The sequence below is a fragment of the Poecilia reticulata genome, chromosome 4 (genome assembly GCF_904066995.2).
Source record: "Poecilia reticulata chromosome 4, P_reticulata-male-v2, whole genome shotgun sequence".
Taxonomy (NCBI): Eukaryota; Metazoa; Chordata; class Actinopteri; order Cyprinodontiformes; family Poeciliidae; genus Poecilia; species Poecilia reticulata.
The window spans coordinates 12795095-12820350 of record NC_088833.1 but is presented as its reverse complement, the minus strand read 5'-3'; the positions used below and the strand labels follow the sequence as shown (position 1 = coordinate 12820350).

Sequence of the window (25256 nt, the reverse complement as noted above, 5' to 3'; positions counted from 1 at the left end):
AAAAGTGGCTTGCTTTTTTGTTTCTTTTTATAGAGTCTCTGCTTGTGGTGTCCCACAACTTATCGCTCCCATCCCTGCTGCCAGTGTTGACTGAGCTTTGCATTGGTGCCCACCACAGAAAGAGCTGACCCTGTTTGACCTCAACTTTTCACCATGAAGGTACCAATGACCTAGAAAACTGTACTTCCAAGTGCAGATTGTATTTTAAAAATAAAGTCATGACCTTACATATGAGATAGTTTTTAATGTAAAGTTGCTTGTACACTTTTCTTTGGAGTTTATTATAGCTGAAACTCAATTTTGGGATTTGCAATTTTAATAAAATAAGTGCAAAACTTAGATTTACTGTATAATTTGTGGTCAATGCTACACTGCTAAACGGCACATCACAAATGGCAAAATAAAAATAAAAGGTGCAAATTGAGAAGACATTTTAAAGACGGCAACTTGTTTCAAATATCATCTTCCATACTAGTCACTGAGAACCAGATGAACAAAGTGATTTTATCCATATTCACCTGTGTTGATGTGACTTATATTTTGTGTCATTACTGTAATGAATGCTTTAGGCTTTTTCCCCCCCTTTGTAAATGATGCAATTGTCAGTTTTTTGTGGGGAAGCATTGGTTTAATGTGTTTTTGTTTTAAATAAAAAGTACAAATACCACACAAATTTCAAAGGTTAAAAACAAAATGTGGGCTTCCATAATTTTTCAATTAATGAAAAGTTTAGTTGAGAGCCATGTATATGAGAGCCAGCATAAATGTAAACGCGTTGAATATAGAAAAAATATGATTTTATTGCTACTTAATAGTAAAAGTCTTTGAATGGGTGCGCTCTACCAGTAATGCCTTGTGAGCTGAAGGTAAAGAACTAGGAATCCATGTAAAATCAACCAACCATGCGATTCTTAGCCGCTGTGCAAGTGGCTGGATTATTTTTAAAGCAATAAAAAAATGGTTACAACAGCATTCGTTTAGATACAAATATTAGCATGAAACCCAAAATTTACAAGTGACTGAGTGCAAATAGTGTGATACGAAAGCAGAAGAATATACAGGAGCAAACACAATGTACAGAATAGTGTAAAAGCCAGGTCCTCTTTTTCTTACAAATTAGCCTACCTAGAGTGCCCATAATTGAGACTTTACATGTCCCAAAAATATATAGTCCTGAAATAATGGTTTGACAAAGACTGCCCTTTTCTTTAGAGCTTCTATTGACCCAACATCAGTTAACGTACAATTTACACTCATGAGTAACGTTCTAGCTTCACTTGGCGCATCATAAATATATTCAAACTGGAGGGCGTGTTTTTACCATACCAACAAGAGAAATCAAAGAAACTTCAACAGTATTTTCCTTTACACCATGTTGAAAACAACACAATTGTTACTTTTGAATGTTTCAAAGAAAGATTGTGTCCATTTTCTGCAGCTTGTGAATGTCACAGGCAAGTATTTATTTGCTTAACAAAGATTGTTTCCTGTACTTTTACAGTTACTTGAATCCTAGCAGGTTGCCTCTCTTCAAGGTAACAATTTATTTAAACTTTTAAACTATAAGCTATGATTAAAAACCCAAAGAGATATTACACCCAGTGAGGGCTGCCACAAGGCTGCACACCTGAAGCAAAGGGGTACACCACTTTGTACACACCTTTATTTCTAACTGCATTGTGAGTGGTGGGTCTTTCTTTGATGGCGGAGTCATTTTCCAGACTGTTGTCCGAGCCGGCTGAACTTCTGCTGTCTTTCACCCCCTGCTGGCTCCAGAAAGAGGACGACAAGGACTGCAGGGCGGAGTGGAGATCATCTTGTGTAGATAAGACCGTCTGAAGGCAGGGAAGCTGCGAGGACTTGGCCTCTACTCCCTCCTGGGACAGGCCAATGACCAACTCATCCACCGCCTTGGTAGAGGAGGAGATCAGCTCTCTGCAGCTGCTGAGATCAGGATTTCTATCCATACCTGGAAGAACAGAAGTCAATCAAACATGCACTTTTTTTTATCCAATGATCACATCACTGTAGTAGAAGAAAGATAATCAAATTTTAATTTTGTCAAATTTTTTTTGAAAGTGTTGCCATAAAATAATAATATTGACAATTTGAATAATTTCTATTAATTACTGAAGTTAAAAAAAAGAAGAAAAAAAAAGGTACGAGTAGAGTTGCAGGTAATTTGAAAAATGGAAATGTATGTAAATACCACAAATAATTTAAAAGTGCAAAAATAAATACATAAATAGACAGGACTGACATATGTTTAGTTTCTGAAACCTGTTAGGATAAACTGAAGTGTCATGTTAGTTCAGGATGGGATCAACTTGTGTTGAAATGAGGGGTGATCGCAAGTCAAGGAAGGTTATACTAATTGATCCACTCAGAATTACAGGCAGGACTCAAAATATTTTTTGACTATTTTGAAAACTGCACTGCAAAATAAGGCTCAACAAAAAATCTAATCAATTGAAAGAGGGTATGATGAATATAATTTCTGACAACCTCTGCAATCACCAAATCTCAAGCAAATAGTGCACCACTGTTGGATGAATAGTACTCCATCCCTCCATTTCCAGGCATGAAGAACCGATGCCAAGGCATACGGATGCAGTTCTAGCCACATGTGTTGACCTAACATCTCACCAAGATACTGTTTGTCAGATTTCCTCTATAGTTTGACAGTAGTTTGTGCTTGCCCCTGATGAGCTTTATTTACAAGAGTAAGTCAACCAGTTCGGAGATTAAAAAAAGAAAAATTCCTAAGAAATGTGCAATTTCAAACAGTCACCTCGCAGGGCTGTAGACAGACAAGACTGCATCTGTTGGATGGCCTGGGTGAGCTGGAACAGTTTGGTCGACGTAGTCCTCAGCCTCTGTAAATGAGCGAGTAAGACTGCATCGTCCTCCTCCTCATGCGCCTCTTCATCATTTTCTTGCTCCTGTGTGAAAACAGAAATACACCCAGAATGGCAAATAATGAGTAAGATGCAACAAAAAAAGTCAGATTTTAGAATGAAAGTCTTTGACGTCAACTAAGTTCAATATCGCTTCTTTAAACATGCAAAGAATTGCTGCTGTAATTGGACCTTAACAGGGTTTATTTTTCACCACTTTATATAAAAATAATTACCTTCAATAACTTTAGCAATTCACAAAATTTGTATTTTCCACTCAATTTTTACATGAATAAAAGCCAAAATGTCTCAAGGTGAACACAACAGTAACATTTTGCATAACAATCGTAAAAAGAAAAGTCTCAATTCGAACTGCATCCATAGCAAAAATTGTCACCAACATTTTGTGAGATCAAATCTGATTCCATAATTTCCTAAACATGTCCCATCTTGACAACTAATACAAACGGCATCGTGGGTCTGGGTACCTTACAGTGTTGGGGCAAATGTACTCTACCAAAAAGGGACCAATGCTACCTTTGTTGCTTTAAGAAAATTAAAGTTCTGGCAGCAAAGGGAAAAGGCTGCAAACATTATAAAATCACATCAATGTCAAAGAGAATTAGAAAAAGACTTGCTTCATACAAGAAGAAGGATCTCCATCCATGCTCTCTCCAAGCAGAACACTGTGCTGCATACATGTCCACGAGATCCCATGACAGAGGTTGTAACTCAGCTTTATTTAACTGTGGGGGGTGCCTGCAAGTGTCCATTACTGGTTCAACAAAACCACTGGCTAGTTTGTGTGGCTAAGATAACTTCAAACAAGCCTGTTAGCTGTGACTTATGCCACTTCATTCACCATATTTATTACGTTAACTACTGCCGAGGGGTGAGTGCGCAGAGATAAGCTTGGAGAGCATTGAGCTTTACAGTAGCAATAAAGGCTGAGTGGCATCTTTAACAGGGCTGTTGTGGGACTGGGTGTTAATCTATTTCATTTAATCTCATGTCAAGGCAGATGAATTGTTTCAGCTGACTGTGCAGAGTGCCATCCGATTCTGGTTTCAAAAAGCAGCCACCAGTGGTTTTTGGGATAGTACACACACACACACGCACACGCACGCACACACACACACACACACACACACACACACACACACACACACGCACACACACACACACCTGTAAGTGTTGCAGAAACTCACCGAAATATGAGACTGAATGTAGATCTGCAGGGCATGAGACATATCAAGAGTTTTGGATTTTAGACTCTGTAAGACCTGGAAGCAGAGATGAAAAGTAGTTGAAAGACATCAAAGGCAGAAACTCACTCAGATTTCCTTCGGTCAGCCTACAGGTCAGTCATGTCAAATTACGCGACATCAATCAGACAATTTCCCGCTACAAATGAATGTCTGATGTCTTACTGGGTTTCTGGGATAGGCCAGCTGAGCATCTCTGAGCGTTTCCCTGGTGATGGCAAGGATTTCCTCCAGGAGAGAGCGCACGCCCTTTCTGGTTCCCCTCAGCAGACAGCTCAACAGTGATTGCTGAAAGCATAGAGCATTAAAGACCGTGAACATGTGCATGGACAGTGGACAGCTCCAAAAACTATAACAGCGTAACCAACAAAACGGTAGAGAAAAGAAAGATACAGCAAACATCCCTGATAGTCTAGAGCAGAGCCTGAAGAGCTGGACTGGCTCAATTAAAAGTGTTGCAAAACTATTCAGTTTGACCTCAATCCCAAAGTGATGCTGTTTAGAATAGAATAAAAATTCACTCTTCCGTCGTCATTGATTATGGAGATTGCGGGGTTCTTTTTTTTTTTTTAAGTACTATTATTTGTTTATCAAGAGATTATATAAATTTGTTTATATTATATGCATTTTGCACAACTTGCATAACTTGATCAACGTGATCACCGGCACTCCATAAACAGATCCAAAGTGAATGGATCACTTTGGATCTGGGTTCTAAAAATCCCCCGGAGAGTGCAGAAAAAAATTACTCCAGAATTTGTACAAACTTGGGCAGAAGAAAAACATATTACTTAAGTTTCAGGGTGAGGTCTGACATCTGTCACACTGGTCTAAAATTGAAGGGAAGAGTTCAGATAAATGAGATTTTAAAAAATTGACTCCTTTTTTATTACTTTAAACTGTACAAACTATAACCTAGCACATGGTGTACTTAGAAATATGCTGAGAATCACCTTATCCCACCATGACTCAGACAGTTCTACACCCAATTTACGTTCCCAAGCAGTTCTGATTTTAATCAGACAAATAGGACTCAATTGCCATAAGTTTTCCATATAAATATTAGAGAGGTTTGATTTCTAATCAGGCCTAAGCAAGGCTCAGCAAGGAAAATTGGAAAATTTGGAAACAGTGATGAGATACAGTGTCTAATTTGGAAGAAGAAGAACAAATGAGAAGGACACAGGGTAAATTTTGAGGGCAACTCTGAAAAACAAAGACGAAAAAAACATCTCATTAAAGGTCTCTATCGTGCCAAGCAGCTTTAGTAGCATCGGGGAAGTAGATGATTTCTTAACAAAGGCATTTAGTTAGAGGGAGACAAAATTCAAAATGGGACCTAAACTGACAAAATCTTAAGGGTAGAGAGCACAATGTGATGTGAAGTTACAGAAGGTAATTTAATAGGTATCAAATCATCATTAGATAACTGAGGCTGGCGAAAAAGGCGGAGAAATTGACTGAATAAATGTGTGGTTTCCTGACATTAAGGAGGTCCTGAATATCAATCTGATATCTCTGTTCCCACAACTGCAGAGTTCAGAAGGGGTTTTTTTTTTAAGTGGCAAAATTTCAAATACATCAGCAATTGTACATAATTTCATAACCACATACTGCAAATCCATATTATGTGGGAATTTCTAGGTAGAATTGATTTTAAATGAACTGTGAGAATCCCAAATTCCAAACGCAGGGAAGATGAAAAAGTAGACCTTCAATCAGGATTACAGTCAGCAATCACAGGTATTTATGATAGTTTTAGAGAATTAAGACCAGTTTTGACTCAGAAGAAGTTTGCAAAAATCCATACATTTAAAGCCTTGGGGGTGTATATTGTAGAAAGAATAACCACACACATTTGCAGCACCAGCTGCTAGAGTGAGTTTGCTCTATCCTAACTTGAAATCAGTGAATAATCAGCTGTGACTCTTTTTATCTGAACATAAAGTGAGATATCCTAACTTTATCAGGTAAAATCTCTTAAAAAGTGAAGATGCTGAAGGTGAAAATTAATACTAGCTTTTTTTAAACATTTACATTAATGGCAGATTTTAGCGTTTAAATGCAAACTTTAAAAAAAAAAAAAACATGGTGATATTCAGCACAGGTAGTTGAGCTGAAAGCCTGATTACAGTTTCTGAATGAACACAGAGACCTTAACGTTTGGAGACATGTGGTCTGATGACTAACATTGAAGTATTTGGCCATAATGACTGTAGTTACACTGGCAGGAAAATGCGTCAGTTTACAAGCACAAGAACACGCTCACCACTGAAGCCTCTGGGTAGCAACAGGATGCTTCGCTGCAGGAGACACTTGTCCGTTTAATAAAACAGAAACCATCACGAGAAAAGAACCCCATGTGGAAATATTGAAATATTATCTCTAGACCTCAGCCAGGAAGTTAAAGGTTGGCCACAAAGGGGTTTTCCAAATAACTCTGACTCTAATCATACCACCGAATTAGTCACCAAGTGGCTCAAGTATAACAAAGTCAACATTTTGGAAAGGGAATCACAAAGCTCCCATTTCAGTCCCATAGAAAATTTACATCCAAGAAAGACTCCTTCAAATTTGCCGCCGTTACACCTGTTCTGTCAGGAGGAATGGTCCAAAACGCCAGCAAACTATTCTGAGCAGCTTACAAAGCAAACCTAAAACATTTGCTATAAGTCATACAGACTAAAGGCTGTTCTACCAACTACTGGGGAAATGTAAGAAAAAAAATTAATCTTTGTTTTAAAAAAATCTCTCTATTGTCATTTGGGAACTTAGAACATCTGGCTTCCTAGTTACAGAAGTAAACATCTGGTTTGAACTGCTGTGAAAAATGAAGCTAAGTAGATTTGTGTGTCACCGCTTTCTCCTGCTTCATCAAGGCAGCAACAACAATCTTATTTTTTCTTTATGCAGATCGAAACATTTTGTACATAAAAAAAAAAGAGACATAAGTATTCAGATCATTAATAACTAGGTTGTAATGTCTTAACTGCTCTGGCTATCCACAAATCTTTTACTACTTTTCATTTTCTGTGGATCAGAAGACAGAGTATTACAAGAGTTACCTTGCCTGTGGCCTGATTGCCAGGCGCCGTAACACTGAGCGGCATGCCCGTCACCACCGCCATCTGGGCGAGCGCGAGCATCGCCGCATCCAAGCACTGACTGCTTTTCCTCCGTGCTTCCTTCACCATGGATGTGATCTCGGATTCACAACCCTGAATTGGGAAAAACAGTTTTTTATTTATTTTTTTTTTACCTCCAACATTAGGCTAGCGTAAACAAACAGATGAAATTAAATTTAATTTACCAGCAAATCAATGAGAGTCAACACAACGGTTGATGAAATCTGAAGGGTCAGTAAATAAATTAAAATGGTGGGAAAAAAAAAAAACATATCACGGTTTAGGGGTAAAAATTGTCTGTTTAGGTGCCAAGAGTTGTCAGGAATTTAGATTTCCTTTCCATATATTCATGACCTGTGTGGAGCTCAAGGCTGAGAATTCCCTCTGCTTTGCCATTTCCATAGACAGAGCTCAAACAGCTCAGAGCTAAGACCTGTCAGTCAGATCGGCATTTTGATAAGCCGCCGCATGTCCAAACTACGCCTAATTGAAGACCATTTTGTCGGCTTAAATTTAGCCTTTTATATGAAATAAAAATACCCAGAAACCTCCATCCCTGCTTTATGTCACTATGTGGATTCACCTGAATAAGCATTTGGAAGAATCCTCCCATTTTTTTGACTTGGCTTTTAAGTTCTTCGGCAGTCGAGTACAGCAAGCCGGAGGAGCGTTTAACAGTGGCCAGCCACTGCATGGCAACAAACACAGCGGTCTCCACCGCCGTCGTGGCCTTGATCAGTTCAGTCTGGGCTGCCACGCTGCACACAAACACTGCAGATGGATGAGCAATCAGAAAAGTTTGAGTAAAATAAAACCCCAACACTTAACAGTTGAACAAAGGACTTTCATAATATTCCATAAATGATTGTTTGGAAAAAAAATCAGTTGATGCTCACCACTGTCTTGGCAGTCATCATCTAGACCCTCATACAAGTCAGATATAGTTTGGACAGCCGTGTATACCAGATTCAGATCAGACATCAGTCTGTCTGCCAAGGTCTCCTCTGTCTCGCTGTAGCTTCGCAGACGAGCCACGGACCGGCCAATCAGTTCCTTGCAGAGGCTGGGAACAGCGGGTTCCGTGGCGCTCGTTTGGTTGGAAGGAGGTCTGACTGATCCACACATCAGCCCTGCAGTGCAAACAGGAGAAGTAACAAAAATAACCAGCGTCACTGAAAGTTTCTCTTAGTTATTTTCAGACAATATAAAACCTTTTGAGGATCATGATTTAAAAGTAAGACCTATATTAATTGTGAAAAATAGCTTCTATCAGTTAAATAACACTTTCATCAATTATTGTTTTTTAACTCTAGCATGTAAGCTATGTGCTTTTATATTCAATTCAACATGAATGGAAGTTGGTGAATTTCAATTAGCTGGCTGAAACTACAAGTTTCAGCCAGCTAATGAAATTCCTGAATTTCAAGCTAAACCCAAATTAAATACCTTCTTTTCAGTGAGAGCTGATAGTGGAGACGCTAAGGAGAACGACTGGGTGTCAGTTCCCTTACGCCACAAAAAACCTGTTTAAGGAACAGGTATTGTTTTATAGAAGTTTGCAGAGATGGGTTGAAGTGCTCTTCAAATTTTATGCATTCAAATGCATAAAATTAAAAATTTTATGCATTTGAAAAATGTTTAAGATCTTTAGCAGAAATCATACTTTTTTTTTTAAGATGACAAATTTTTATTTTATTGGTACAAATCAAGTTTAGCAGGGATTTTGCAAGTACTTTAACTTTTTTTTTTTTAAATGCTTTACAAATGAGTTTTTCACAATATCTTTATATTAAATTACAACATAATTTACATTAGTCAAAAAAAGGTATCACTACTTAAAGTACCAGTTAGCTCCTAGAGTTCACAGACTTTTTAAACAACTGATTTGTTATCAAGCACCTTACCAGCAGACTGTGAGGAGTTGGTGAGGCTCTGAATGGGATGAACTCGGATTTCATACAAACGTCCAGAGATTCGCTTTGTCTTCAGAAGGCTTCGGCTCCTGAAGTTCAACCAAATATAAGCAGTTTAAGTTCACAGCCAACTTTAAATTAATCTTTTTTTTTTTTTTTTTTAGACATTTTGGGAATAACAAAACTGAGAACTGCAATCATGAGGGTAGTAAAAATGTAGGATTTTGGTTAAAGAGAGAAAGAGGGAAAAAAAGAGAGAGCACGAATCTTAGTAAAGTTATGCTGCATATAAGTATGTCCATTAAAGTCAGAGCGAAAAGCAGGATGGAGTCACAAGCTGTGTGTGAATTGTTTCATTTGGCTGGATCTGGTGGAGAGCTGGGCACCACCAGAACTTCTTGCCATGAAAAACAACGCTGTGACAGAAAAATGTTAGATATTTGTAGTTTCCCTGGGTTGTGTTTGTGTGTGTGAGTCCATCTACATGTTTTGTTTATAAGGTGTGAAGTCTGACAGAAGGAAACTTCAATCCCCCTCAGTTTAAACACCGTGTTGACCTGGTAGACTAGAGACTGAATAAAATAAAAACCAAATGAACCAAATCAGGAAGAGAAAAAAAAATTACCAGCAGTTTGTTGATTACACTGTGTAAGAATGAGAGGATCTTGTGTAAAACATGTGTATACAAACTTCATTACCTCTCTGTATACACAATTAGAATGTCAAAGAACATTTCTTTTGCTTGAACATTGTTGAAATAAGAGCTTAATTGGCCAGCAAAAACCCAGACGAGAATAAACTGTGAGTTGGAAACATGCAGAGGGAAGTTTGGAAGTTTTTTCTGCTAACATAATTCGTACAACTAAAGCTAACTACTTACTGCAAAGACAAGATGCAAACAGAGGGTCTGCAGGATAAGAAGCGGAGATGGATAATTACCTTCGGCGAGAAAAGGAGGAAGTGGAAGCAGAGGAGGCTGATATATCTTGCTCCCACTCATCATCAGGGTCATAAAACACATCGTCATCTTTAGAGGTGGAATCCCCCTGCGGAGAGTAAAGCAGTGCTGACAAGCCCGGTCTCACTTACTCAACTTAATGAGAAAAGCATGGCAAAGTGAGGCTGCATCCCTCCATCAGACATAAAACAAGCCAATCTGGACTGTAAATAAGGTCAAATGGGAGGGAAATAGGCAATTAAGTGAGAGGTGATGTCAGTCTCTGATTATGCAGAATGAGGAATGGGAAAGGTGGGAGTCTGCACATGTTTTTCTCAATAACCATCATTAAAACACCTTTCAATTGAGGTAGGAAATCTGTGAAGTTAGCAGCGTATTATGGAACACAGGAAGAGCTTTAAATTCAAATCAGAGACGAACAAAGGAGAATCCTAATTAAATAATCCTGAAAAAGCAGAGGCAACTTTAGACGGTCAAGAAAACAGGTTGCAAAACAAGTGCACACTTTGATGCAGACAAAGAGCCAGCTAATCAGATAAAACAAACACAAAAAAATGCTTAAAATTACATCAGAAAAATCTATTTCAATGAAGACCAACCTGCTCCAGCTCTCTCATTACAGCCATGTTGTTCTGGAATTTTTCCAAGCTCCAGAAAGTGGAGATTCCCAGCTTTGTGTTTTGAACGCGCACTTGAAGCCCGCCTTGCTGGGTGTTCTCAGTCTCAGAGCTTTCATGTCTAAAACAGAAGAAAAATGACAACAATGATAGCTAATTGTCACAAATATGGCATTTGCTTTACATAGGGTTTTAAAACTGAAAGCTGCAATTCAAAATATTATATAAAATGTTTAAATATATGCAAAACCATGTACTCTTAATCCCCATTTTGACGGTAACCCTCTGTAAAACTTTCCAGACTGCGTCTTTCCCACCTGCTAAAGAGAGTGTGTTTCTTCAGCTTAACGCTGATTTTATTGGCCTCCTCAATCATCAAGGACAGCTTCATGGCATCCCACTGTGGAGAAGCTGCAACACAGAAATAAAACACCAAGACATGACTGTAAGCTTCTGAAAGCATTTAAAAAGCACAGTGAGGTTTAGACGCCCAAAATTCCACTTCTTATTATGCCAGCCATATTACAGAAGTTTATAAAACATGAATCCACCAAATAAACTTGAGCTGTGGATTTGATCTGATTTCTACCAGCAAAACTCAATGCTTCCTGTTAAGATAATGAAATAAAGAAAAAAATATATTCACTATATTTCATTACTGACTTTGGATGATCAATTTGATGAAATACACACCCCTTTGTTTCTCCTGAACCAAGGAACAAAAATATGAAAAAGGGGGCATTACGTTTTTAAGTATAAGAATCTTAAAAAGTTTTCCTGCTAACTTATTGAGACACATAATGGTAGCAGCTGTTCCAACTCACCATTCCTGGTAGTTTGCTTCTCCCTAAGAGCCCTTTTCTTCTGTATCTCCTCCAACTCCTTGCTGATCTTCCTCTTTTCTGCCTCCAGGGCATCTACAATCTTTGCTTGGCAAACTCTTTGTTCTTCCATAGCCTGCAGTGAATCACAGCGAAGTAAACAATGTTACACCCATCAGGCCATAACATTTAGCCTTAAACCAGGTTATAGCATAGCTCAAAACACACCCCAAATGGCCAATTAATTAAGAAGATCAAGAGTAAGGATATTTATTTAAACTTATGCTCGTTTTCTATAGTCAAAAATTAAGGGGTTGGGAGATTAATAACAGTAATAAACTTGCTGTACTGAGCTATCTTATGATAAAGCAAAAGCAAAAAGAAAAAAATCTTAGGTAAAATACACAAATAAAAGTCAGAGAGAGATTTACTACTTGCAAGTTTATAAATATTGGATTTTAGGCTATTTCTTCAATGTCTTATTCTAAGATTATAATACACACAAAGGAAAATATAATTTTGTAAAAACAATATAGAGCTTCGTTTCCTCTCCGCCTCTAAGAAGGAAGATGCATTTAAATTTCAACAAAAGGCCAGGTGAGTGCACAGGGACAAAATGATCAAATCTTTACATATAAAAACAAATAGCTTTTTTTGTTTTCCTGACCTGAGCTTCCATGTGGAGACGGAGGCGTCTCTTCTGGGAGTCCACCTCCTTTTCCAGCTCCAGCTTGGCTATCTTGAGCTCTGCCATCTGGCTAGCCACCCTCTGCTGATCTCTCTCTTGCAGATGCTTTCGCTCGTTTTCCTCATTCTGAAACAAAATGACAAATTTATTAAACGTGCCTGGTGCATGGTAGGCACAGTTCAAATTAAAAGCACTGTTTAGTACATAATGTTTTTATTTAGTTACTACATATTTTAGGTTTTTATATTTGTTTGAAAAATGTTTCACCCTAAAAGCTGAAAGTACTTTTAGGAATTGAAATTTGAGTAAAATTAAATTTGCAAAGAGATTAGTAATAAATAAAAAAAAAAGTAGTTTAGCCATTTAGTATCATTTCATGTATTTCTGAGAATTTTTGCATATTAATGTTTCAACTTTCTTTAAAAACTCATGAAACCCTTTACCCGTCTCATCCCCCTGGTGGACAGTCGAAGTACTACACTTGTCAAGCGCCAGTTTTAGAAGTTAATCATGGCCGCACTTGCCTTCTGAAGAAGAGCTTTCATGTGGTACAAAATGTATTTTTTCAAGATTACAGAAGGTTAAAAAAAAAAACTATTTTAATTAAGCTTTCAAATGTGATGAAAATGTGTATCGTTTCTGTATCCTAGAGGTGCATCTGAATGAATAAATTTGAATATGACTGAAAAGTTCATTTATTTCAGTAGCTCAGTTCAATAAATTAAACGTATTACGAAGAAGAATTCCACACATTATGATGCTATCAAGTCTTTTCTGTGTTATGACAATTTTCCACTTAAAGCTAATGAAAGGACAACATTTATTAACAGACCAAAAAAAAAGGAAGAAAAAAAAGTTTAATACAGGAAACTGGGCTTAGTGAAAAGCATGTTTTATGCTTTAAATGTTTTTATTTTCAAAATGTGCTCTTACTCTGACAAACTATGCATATTTCAAATACACCTGTGTGTTGAATTTAGTCGATTTCTTGATTTAATGTGTACTTTAATTAATTTGAAAATTCTAATTAATTTATGATTTTAATTAGGTTTGCATACAGAAGAATGGCATTTTGTTAAGATTTGTCAAAAAGCAGCTAATAAAACGTTACATCTGAACCTGTACCGTTTTCTGACGATACAAGGGGTTTCTGAGAATTTCTGAGAAAGGATAAAACATACCAGTTCTCTCTCCAAGGCTTGGATCCTATTTTCATAAAGGGTCTTCTGGTCAGAAAGCTCTTTTTGAGCCACCTCTTTTGCCATCTGAATTCCCTGCATCATCTCTTGTTTTGCCTTCAAATGAGCTTCTTCGATTTCTGCCTCCAGCCTGAGTTAAAAGCGAGTGATTTAAAGGAATTCTGGCTTTACTTGTTAGTTTACCAAATTAATAAATTGTTCCTTAACACTCACTTTGCTCGCTGAGCTGCAAGAAGCTCATTCTTGGCAAATTCAAAGTCTTTTTGTCCATCCCCGGCGCCTGTCCAGCGCGATACCCGCTTTCCAGACTGCACCTCTGCTGGATGATTAAAGCGGAAGTAGTGGTCCCCACCGAGGATAACTCTGTCACCCTGGACACCAGATTTTAAAATAAATAAATAAAACATGAGATGAGCACAGAACCTTGTGCATAAAATTATTTTGTTGTCAACAGGATGTTATCTTTGTTTTTACTAATTAATCCTTCAGATCAAGTTATACAATAAGGGAAGCTAACAAATACTTTTCCGGTACTTACATGGTGTAGCACAGTGGATTCATAGATGAGGTTCCCATTGACAAAGGTCTTTGCGTTATCCATAGGGATGATGCTGACCATGTTGTGGATGTTACTTATGACACTTTTAAAGGAAAAAGAAAAGTAAAAATTATTTAACTCTAATTTAAACTCAAATGCAACATATTGATCGTAACTATTCACATTCTTTAGCTTTTTCTTGTTTAGTTTTGCTGAGCAGAGTTTAACGTTCATTTAATTGAACACCAAATTACCAAACTACCAGGACTCTCACCAGTGCCGATCGGCAATAAGAGTTCCCGTGGGCTGAATGTCGTGACTGGAGTCCGGTTTGAGCTTGCCCACTGTGGTTCGACCTTCTTTGATCATATAGAGAAGCATCTCTGACAGCTGGGGGTCCTCGTTCAGATTCACCAGGTTCGGAAGACGGTTGTCCACTTTGAAGGTCACACCTGCTTTCTGATTATATGAGATGTGAGAAATACTTGAGATTTTTCTTGCCCCGTCATCGTTAAAAGAGAAGTGTTACGTTTTTGTTTTAGTTTGGGAGGAAATAAAACACACCTGCAGCTCTTTGGTCTCTTCACGTTTGCGTATCTCTGCTTGCTCAAGTTTCTCTCTCCATGCTCTGACATAAAAATAAAATACCATCACTTTAGAAATTCTAATGAAAGTGTTGCTTGATTCCTTTCCTATCTAAACTTTGATATTACTCTTGACTTTCAAAAACAATAAATGTAAACCACAAAAAATGTGATGTTGTAATTACAGTAATGCGGCAGCAAAAAAAAAATCTTAAATTGTAAGTCAAAGCTAATAAAACTGTAAAGAAATTAATAGCTGCAATACTCTAAATATTTTCAGTCATTATACTGTAAATGTGTCTCACAATTAACTGCGGACATCCAGCTGGTAGAAGGTTACAGTGGAACTTATGACATTTCTACAGTAGATCTAAAATTATACTTCAGAAACATGAGAAACAAAGTTTAAGAAATGATGTTAGAATGAGTGTAGTGATTCTGACCGGTTGGCCTCAACCATTTCTCTCTCTTGTTGACAAAGTTTATTCTTCAGGGTGCTGATCTCCTGCTGGAACATCCGGACTCTGTTCGGCTCAGCGCCCTGGGAGTTCATCTGGGCTGAACGCAGTTTCTCCACCTCTGCCTTCAGCTCTAAAAACGTACCAGTTTGGGCCAGACTGTTTAAATGAAAACCTAACAAGCACTGAGAAAATATCAGCGACAACATAACAAATGAATCGACTGGAAAGAGTATACTTTTTTTTTTCCCATTAAGTATTCAAAATTTGTCAGTGACTACTGATTTACTGCACAACAGTGTTCTAATCTGAACAGCAACTCTCACACTGACCAGTGAGACGAGCTGCATCTGCAGCAAGAGCTCCCCTTAGTGCTGAAAACGTTGAACAGCAGCACAATGGTCTCATGAAAAATAATACTTGCATGACAGTTAGCCGCCATGTGCAACTGACAGTGCATAAATAAGGGCAGGAAGCAAGGTTAGGGCCATGCTTTCATTTCAGCTAGAGAGCGAAAGAGGCGGTGAGAGATAAATGTGAGGGCAGGTTATAATGTGGGGAGGAGAGAAGGAGATGAAGATCAAACTTTCTGGAGTAAAAGTTCAAAAGACTGAAATAAATAAATAAATAAATCGAGAACAACCTTAACTAATAATATACAATCTTTTCAGGTCTGTCAACTATTAAAGACATATTTTTCTTCGTCTTTAGTAGAATCAAATAGTGAATATGCATGGTGCCAGTTTATAGCATAAAATGTGCTTCCAGAGATAAAAACTACACAAACACTTTGTTTCTACCTCTAAAATCTGAACAAACAGTTGTTCAGATTGTGTAGATTAATCAAATAACATGAACTCGTTTGATTTTGTAAGTCCAGAAAGTCTGACCTCTGATCAGCTTGGCACTGGTGTCTTCATTAACTTTGGCCACATTGATGATTGTGCGGGCCTGCTGAGCATAGCGCAGCGTGCTCAGGCTCTCCTCCACGTTGGTGCCAGCTGGGCTCACGGTGGCGATCATCGCCGTCTTGGAGTTACCTCCGAGGCTCTCCTTCAACAGCCTGCAAGACGAGGAAAAAAAACCAAACAAAAAAACAATGCTCCAGATTCCTTAAATAAGCTTGAATTTGAAAGTGATTTCAGCTACTTCTTGTTTTCAGAGTAATTGTCATGTCTCTGAGCACCTTAAAGATTACTGATCCTTCAAGGACACATAAGGATCCATAATGACCACACAAAATAAAACATTTTTTATTTTATTTTATTTTATAAGGGTGTAAGAAAATGGATGGATGGATGGATGGATGGATGGATGGATGGATGGATGGATGGATGGATGGATGGATGGATGGATGGATATGTAGGACATATGCAGAGGCCCATGCATGACAGGGCCTCTGTGCCATGTGACACTTTTGAAAATGGGAAAGATTTCATGGTTCATGGCTACTAGAAAATAGATATTGAACTTAGCTATAGCTATATTGTGAGCAATCATTTTAAAAACAATTATAACTGTGATAAGTTTATTTTGAAAAAAATGCACAAAAAATGTTTCTAAAGCGGAATCGTTTCTGCCGCTTTAGAAACAATTCTAAAGCAGCAACTACAGCTACAGCATAGTGTGGCATATTTGGATCACAAAGTGTAAACAGCAATCATTTATTGTAAAGCTTTTGTAAGCATTAGGGGTGCCAACATATGTGGAAGGCAGAATATTGTATAAAACTGTGCTGCTAGTTCAAGATCTGACAAAATTTCTTATGGAAAGAGGCTTGTGTTGGCTTCTTTCTTGTGGAAAGAAGCCAACAATGTTGTGTTTAATGAAGCTTTCTGCATCCTTACCATGTGAGAACAGACTCTCTGTATGGTATAAAAACCTTCTTCCTGGTGAGCACCTGTTCTGACAGAGCAGAGATGACCTTTCCGAGAGTTAGCAGGGATTTGTTGATGCTAGCACCCTCCTGTAATGTCACAAAATAAATAATGTTTGCCTTTTAGTAGCTAATATAGAGCACACAGAACAGGGGAAAAAAAATCTCTATAATAAATGAAAACTGGATTTTTAAAAATTATAATATATAATCAATGAAGTAAAAGCTGAGTCAAGTCAAACATTTGGTGATAATGAAACAAACAACAGCATCATACTTTTTCTTCACACTAAAAATCTCGCTGAGTGCCACTCCTACTGAAGCTTCTATCAACGAATTGAGGCCAACTGAGGCCAACTCATCAGATATTTAAGAAATTAGTTAAAATCTAAATTAACCTCGTTTTACTCATTAAAGATAGGTAATCGAGAAAAAAAAAGCATATCACCATACATCCAGTAATATGACATCAGCAAATATGTTGCTGTTATTTCATTCATTTAGACCAATGTCGTGCTATTTTATTAGTTTTGAACTGCAATAAAAGACAATGAAGATAAGTCCCCAGACTGACAGCCCGAGTAGAAACACTACAAGACACAGAAGCTAATATTACAGCTAAACAGGGAACATCCCAACGTCTGTACCAACCCTGAGTCTCTCTCCAGATGTTTGGGCTGTGCGGCTGCGCTCGCTGCCCGCAAGGTCCACCAGGTTGATCCTGCTGCTGATGCTGTGGTCATGTTCCTCTCCCTCCACAAACTCAGTCTGAACAGATGAATAAACGAGTCACCAAATGATAAATTAATATGCACATCAGAATGAGTGTAAGCACATAGTGAAGACAGAATTGTGTACCTTAGTCTGTGTCATAACCAGAGTGAAGACAGAGTGAGACCTGGAGCTTTTGTCATTCATTCCTGTGGCTGCTGTGGCTCTCTGCTTGTTACCAAGCTCCAACCAACCCTTAAAAAAAAGGCAAAGTGAATAATGAAAGATTCATAATAAATATGAACTTTGGAGACATTTTTCAAATAATAAGCTATATTTTTCAAACACAAAATTAACTCCAGCTTTCATTTTATTTTCCACTTCAAGACAACCTTTAAGAGAAGAAAAACTCTACAATAGTAGTTCTAGCTTACCTGAATGTCACTGTAAGAGCTCACCACATTCCTTGAAAAAGAAAAATAAGCAGTTCAGATGTATCATTTTTGTTTTTATTGGAATGAAACTAACGTAAAAATAGAAACGGTTCTCTTACGCAGAGAGCTCGGCAACATAAGGACCATGGACCGGATGCTCCCTCACCCTCAGCTGAAAATCAAGTGTGTTACATTTTCACTAACTACCTCGCAATAACAGAAAGACATGTCCTGGTAGCATTTTGAGTTAGGCCAAACTTTTGATTTGGCATTTATTTCTCCTTTTAGCAAAATCTGAAAGCAAACACGTTAAGTGTCAGATTGGAAAGCAAGATTTCTAAAATGTTAATAGAAAAATACATTTACAGCTGTTGCAAACTACTAACCGGCATCTTCCTCTGGTTTGGCTCCTCCCTCGTAACCAGCAGATCATGAATTTTTTCATTATACACTTCAAAGTAGCTCATCTCCACATGACATTTCACCTGAAAGGCCGCATAGAATAGATTTCATGTTATGATACATAACAGGAAGAAAAACGTCCACATCTGTGGCGTTTTCCTGGTGAAATAATTTAGAAATAAGATTTCTTATGGCAGGGTTTCCCCCAGTAACAAAAAAGCGTGTTATGATCGATTAAATGCGCTGATACGTCATTGTGCCTAGGCCTGTCGCGATAAACGATAAATCAATTAATCGTACGATAAATAAAACCTATCGACCTCATTTTAATTATCGGCTTTATCGTCGCTTTTTCTTTCTGTTCATGACATTGAATGAAAATGTCATGAACAGAAAATGGACTTCAGCTGAAAGCACTGAAACGAAAGACGTTCCAACAATTGAAAAACAGGAATCGATCTCCGTACTGCAGAAGAGAATCGATCTGGTAGAGAAGGAAGAGTCCTTTAAGTCTTGCACTGAAAATCTTAATAAGCAAGACACTTCTCTGCCTGAAGTAGAAGGTGATCAGGCAGTTTCCTTGAAAAAGGAGATTTGCGTTGAGGAAACACCACTGGTCACCAAACAGGATTTCAGTGTCTCCAAAACACAGGAGACACTGGATCAGCGAGAGGAGGCACAGCCACCAACCACCAGGCGTATCAAGAAGAAAAAGATACAGTTTCATATCTGGTTGGAAAAACATGCCCCCGCTGAAATAAGGACTTCATCTGAAAGCACTGGAACACAAGACGTTTCACCAGTAATCACACAGGAATCGATCTCCGTACCCCAGAAGACAATTGATCTGGCAGAGAAGGAACAGTTCTTTAAGTCTTGCGCTGAAAATCTTAATAAGCAGAACACTTCTCTGCCAGAAGAAAAAGCTAATCAGGGAGATTCCTTGAAAAAGGATTCTTGTACAGAAGAACCTGTGATTTCTAAGACAGAGCTGGTCACCGAAAAGAAATCACAGAAGAAAGTGAATCAGAAAGGGGAGAAACAGACATCAATGACGAAGCGTATCAAGAAGACGCCACTATTATGGAAATCTTTCCCTGAGTCAGACGCTCGCGTAGATCTAACATTTTTGACAGAAAATAGTGACATCAATAACGGTCCTCTGCCGGAAAAACCAAGTTATCAGCCAGCTTTGTCCACGAGGGTGAAGAAGACATTTTGGAAGGTGTTACCTGAACCAGAACCTCGTATTGACCTAAATTTCTTCGCTGAACATATCGAAGAGCACAATGTTTCAGTTCTGGCAAAGGACGGTGAGCAGGTAGCATCCTTGGAAAAGCAGTGTTATTCCAAGGACACTGTGATTTCCACCACAAGTGAAGCAAAGTGTACGTGTCAGGCCAAATCTAAGGGACCTGAATTGGGAAGTATCGAACTACAGAAATACCTAATGAGACAGCTTGATGAGATGTTCGACATAAATCGTAAATTGAATGCTAAGCTCAAATACCAGAAAGATCTGTTGAGGAAAGTACTGTCAGAGCAAAGACAAGACAGGAGGTCAACGGGGTGGGGCCATGAGTGGGATGAGTGATTGGCAGGAAGGGGAAAGAGAGCTACTGTAGATGTTAATTGGACATTTTAAATTATATTAAAAAGCCAGTACATGACAACTCATGTTCATCCATTATACAATTCGTATTTCTAATTTTAAACAGAAAAAAAGACAACCACATTTATTAATTAAAGGGAGATTTAGAAAAATAAAATATAACCAACATGGAACAAAAAGAACATTTTAGAAGTATAAACCTAGACAAAATGGGCAAGATATATCAAAATCTATATATACATCAATATAAATGTATCTATCCATATATAAATATCTATATGTATATATTGATAATCAATCAATCTATCTTTCCATCTATCCATATATAAATCTATATGTAGATATCTATATATCGATATCGATCTATCTCGCTAGATCTATCTATACATAGATATTTATATAGATATATAAATGTATAGATAGATACATATCTAAATTTATCTATCTCTCTATTCATATATAAATCTATATATAGATATCTATATACACTGCTCAAAAAAATAAAGGGAACACTTAAACAACACAATATAACTTCAAGTAAATCAAACTTCTGTGAAATCAAACTGTCCACTTAGGAAGCAACACTGATTGACCCGACGAGGGTCCCCGTTGTCAATCAGTGTTGCTTCCTAAGTGGACAGTTTGATTTCACAGAAGTTTGATTTACTTGGAGTTATATTGTGTTGTTTAAGTGTTCCCTTTATTTTTTTGAGCAGTGTATATCGATATCTATCTGGATAAATAGATCTATATATAAATCTATCTCTCTATACATATATAAATATCTATATACATCTACATACCGATATAAATCTCCCTCTCTATCTATCCAGATAGATCTATCTATTATAGGTAGAGATAGATAGATAGATAGATAGATAGATAGATAGATAGATAGATAGATAGATAGATAGATAGATAGATAGATAGATAGATAGATAGATAGATAGATCTATCCATCTATCGATAGAGATAGATGTATATCAATCTATACAATCTATACATATATAAATCAATCTATCTATATATATATATATATATATATATATATATATATATGCATTTATATATATATTAGGGGTGTAGCAATACAATAATTTCACGATACGATATACGATATTCTGGTCACGATGCAATATGTATCACGATATTTGTTGAGTAATACAATTCGCTGCAATTCAGTGCATTTTCACGATTTTTTGAAAGATTTTAGAAGGACAGAGTGATTTTAGTGACATTTTGTGTTCCATAGACTTGAATTTAGCTAACTGAAAACTGATGAAAAGCACCAACTACACAATACCCGACTCTGACTGGACAGTCCAACAGTCTGCAGCTGGACAAAATGAATCAAAGATGCAGTGAGAGAATTAGTTTCTGTCATTTAATTCATGTGGATTCGACATAAAACTCAAAAGTTTAAACGGTAATCCAGGAGCAGAGAGGGGAGATTATCAGCCTCTGTAGACTCTCAATATGCAAATAATTGCATGTTTTTTCTTTTGGACACTGTGGCTGCATTTTGGAGTAAAAATGCAGCCACAAATGCAGTCTTTTGGACTATGGGGAAAAAGGCTTGACTCCCGGAGTTAGTCAAGTTAGTTATGTTAAAATATTAGCATTTATGGGGCCCCTGAAGCTCTGGGGGCCTGATGGAGCCTCCGACTTGATTTGGATTTAACAGAAGGGGACATAATTGATATTCATTTTAATTGTATTTTTTGATTAGTTGTTTTTAAGACTGGTTGTGGGTTTATATAGCAGTTCACTGACGATGTTTTCCCATACCATATAATTACTCAATTATATTTTTACTTTTATTGTCTACTTAACATCTTTTAATACAAAAACAAGGTGGACTGCCTCGGCGCCCGACCACCGGGCTTAGCAAGTTTTCTGGGGGAAACCCTGTTATGGCAAATTCACTCTGGAAAAAAGGTCAATGAGTAATATATTTCAGTGTGAATCTACCTCTTCATCTTTTATTGAGGCCAATTTCATAAATAGCTCTTGGCAGAAACGTGGGATGACCCCAGCCTCCTCCTCAAAACCCATCATTCTGAAAAAACCAGACACAATCAAGCCAAGCAAAGTGAAAGATTTACAAATTTCATAAAGGCAAACAGATGAACTGACAAAAACTCCAAAAACACTCACGTGTATGATTTACCAGAACCCGTCTGGCCGTAGGCGAACAAGCAGGTGTTAAATCCTTCGAAGGCTCTCTGTAACAAAGGCCTGGCCAGGGTCTCATACACAGTTTTTTGGCTGGCGAAGGTGGGGTCATCTCCATCCACAGAGCAGAAAGAGAAGTCATATGTGAAGGAGTAGTTTTGCCTGGACTCTGGATGCTGGACATTTGTCTCCTGGCTGTTCATAAAGATGACTTGTGCGGCCTTTTCAGCCTTCTCTCTACAACACAGTAGAATATATAAACAGCGTGGAAAATGCACTTCATTTCAATTTCAGTGTGATAGTGTTTAAATAAAGAACAGCCGTGTTGCAGGGCACTTTAAAAAGCATCAATGGTTTAAATTAGGACAGAAATCCTAATTAAAATAGTGTCTTTCAAAACTATCCATATGTCTTTAACTTTTTCAGATTTTTCCACATCATAAGATCAGATACTTGTGTTTTGTTGAAATTTGTATGATAGACCAAAACAAACCATCACAAAACTGTGAAGTGGGAGGAAAATTATACCGAAGTTGGATGTCAATCTTTTTTTTTCTAAATAAAAATTTGAAAAACGTGGTGTGCAAATATTTGCGTTATATGCACACCACGTTTGCATTTTTTTTTTCAGTTTACTTCTAGGATTGACTGAATTTAGCTCAATTTTTCTTCCAAACAGACCTGAACAGTTTTTCTCTCCCTGTTAAAGAAAAGCAGCCCCACACATGATGCTGCCACCACCTTGTTTCACTGTGGGAATGGTGTCATCAGGGTGATTAAGGTGTTAATTTTTCCAAAAACACATAGCATTTTGCATGCAAGCCAGAGCACCTTCTTTCAACTTATTACTTAATATTATTACTTACTTAAGGCTTGTGACAAATTTCAAAGACAAATTCTTGCAACTTTCTGCTTGTGGCTCTTCTAGAAATGCCAGATCTGTAGAGTTCAGTTCTGTGTAGGCCCTCAAGAATTGCCATGGTTTTCTTGGCTGCTTTTCTGATGTTTTCTTTGCCTAGCCAAGAAGTAGGTACCATACCTTGCTAGGGTTGCAATTGTTCCATTTCCATTTTTTTTTAGGATTGTGGACTGTGTAGCGTTCTATGAGATGCTTAAAACTTGGGATATTGCTTGATAACCTGTTTTAAACTTCTCCACACTGGTTTCTCTTCTAGATCCCTTTGTTTTCATAATATGTTTTGCCCACTTAATATTCTCTAACAAAACTGTGAGGCATTCATAGAACAGATGCACATATTCTTAGATTAAATTACACCTATGCAAAAATTCAAAGGGCACTTAGGACAAGATATTATTCATGGGTATACTTTTGCAGAAAATTGTTCATGTTTTTGTTGATAAAAAAAATTATCCACAAGTAACAACATTTTGTTGGATTAAGTAAAAGTCAAAATACAGAACATTGAAGCGTGTGGCTGTGAGGTTAAAAAGTTGAAGCTTTTTGCAAGGCTCTGAAGACAATAATGACCCACAAACCTGGCACTGAAGGGTCGGACCCGGACAGCCACAGTCACTGCACTGTTCTCCATCTTAAATGACTCCTGATGCCCAGCAGCCTCACATGGGTGGCTCAGGGGTTGGTCAGCAGGGGCTGGAGTGGACATCCTTGCAAAGATGGCGTCCCCTTGTTGATTTGCGGTGGTGGGCTTTCTCTCCGGCACAGCAGCGTGGTTTTTATGCACACTTGAGGATGCCTTGCTAACTCTTGGAGTTGTAACTGGTTTGGCGTTTTCTGCTTGCTCAGCTTTGGGTTTGGGCCTTTCCAAACTTGCAGATTTACCTACAACCTGCTTTGGTGCTTCTTTGAAAGCCAGTCTCTCGAAAACGTCCCTTTTAGCGGCGATTTTCTCAAACGGCGTCCTCTTGGTGGGAGTTTTAAATGTCTTAGTCGAATCATCTAGATGCCTGGCAGCAAATGATGGCGTTTTGGTTTGCGCCCCGGGAGTTGCAGCTTCTGATCCCTTTATTTTGAATGCAGTTTCTCTTAAACTTGCCGACCTAAATAAACTCGCCCTGCCATTTGGTTCACTGAGTACTTTTGAAATTGGCTGTGGGTCAGCAGTAACGCTGACCCCACGCACGGCTTTATGCATGGAGGGCGTCCTGGTCCTTCGCTGTAGAGTCAGCCTCTTCTCTGGAGCAGGAGTGCTGTTCTGGCTGCTTTCGGCCAACGATTTCTCGGCACCACTCTTCCTCCTTGACCTCCTTTGTAGAGCGAGTCTGCTTCGGTAAGGTGTTTGCAGCCCGCTGCCGCTTTTTGACAGCGCAGAGACGACATAGGTTCTGTTTACTTGACGGCTTTTATCTGATAACCTGCTCTCTTCAGCCCCCGATTCCGCACCCGATATCCCACTTTTTCCTAAAGATGTGTCTGGTACCTTTACATCGCCCTGTCGGTTTCTGCCGCCGGGTGTCTTGGACGTTGATGCTGACATTAGATGGTCGTAATAAGTTGTATGCTTCCTTGCCTGTACGCTAAATATAGACATTGCGACGTTCCTCAAAACGCTCAGGATTAGCTAGTTAACGGTTAACTGTAACTGTACACTTTCCTAACGCTCCTCAGCATCTAAAAAAAACTAAAACTAATTGAAGCGCATCGTAATTTACTTATTAAAAGTAGATGGAGTCCCGTCCGATGTAAATGGCCCCACTAAAAACAGAACTACTTTATTTATACTTTCATGTTCGCTTCCGCCTTCGCCCGCTTCAATTTCAAATCGCGACCGTCAGTGACTGTTGATTGGCTGAAGTAATAGCGTCACGTTTTTGGCGCATTCATGCAACCACGTTAAAAGGACACTAGGTGGCAGCATATGTAAGATTGGTTTTATCTTTTAGTTGCGTACTCCAAAAGCTACAAGTCAGAACTCACTTTAAATGTCTACTATAAAATAAGTATGATCAGTTTTCTATTTTTTAGTTGTCTTTAAATAGCTAGGATAAATCTGCCTTCCCTTGT

General features: G+C 38.1%; 1 protein-coding gene across 1 annotated transcript; it reads right to left on the bottom strand.

Moving 5' to 3' along the window:
• Positions 1 to 775: 775 nt before the first annotated feature.
• kif14 (kinesin family member 14) lies at positions 776 to 25046 on the bottom strand. The gene is made up of 29 exons (XM_081606261.1): positions 23771 to 25046; positions 22256 to 22510; positions 22070 to 22157; positions 18471 to 18569; positions 18204 to 18256; positions 18085 to 18115; positions 17798 to 17905; positions 17591 to 17707; positions 16911 to 17029; positions 15954 to 16126; positions 15049 to 15196; positions 14586 to 14649; positions 14296 to 14480; positions 14022 to 14124; positions 13697 to 13854; positions 13466 to 13613; positions 12264 to 12410; positions 11600 to 11732; positions 11093 to 11186; positions 10758 to 10896; positions 10140 to 10246; positions 9192 to 9289; positions 8184 to 8417; positions 7871 to 8058; positions 7228 to 7380; positions 4328 to 4450; positions 4106 to 4180; positions 2792 to 2942; positions 776 to 1969 (listed from the first exon to the last, which is right to left on the bottom strand). The coding sequence occupies exons 1-29, from the start codon at positions 24781 to 24783 to the stop codon at positions 1593 to 1595; spliced, it is 4881 nt and encodes a 1626-aa protein (XP_081462387.1). The 5' UTR covers positions 24784 to 25046; the 3' UTR covers positions 776 to 1592.
• Positions 25047 to 25256: the final 210 nt, after the last annotated feature.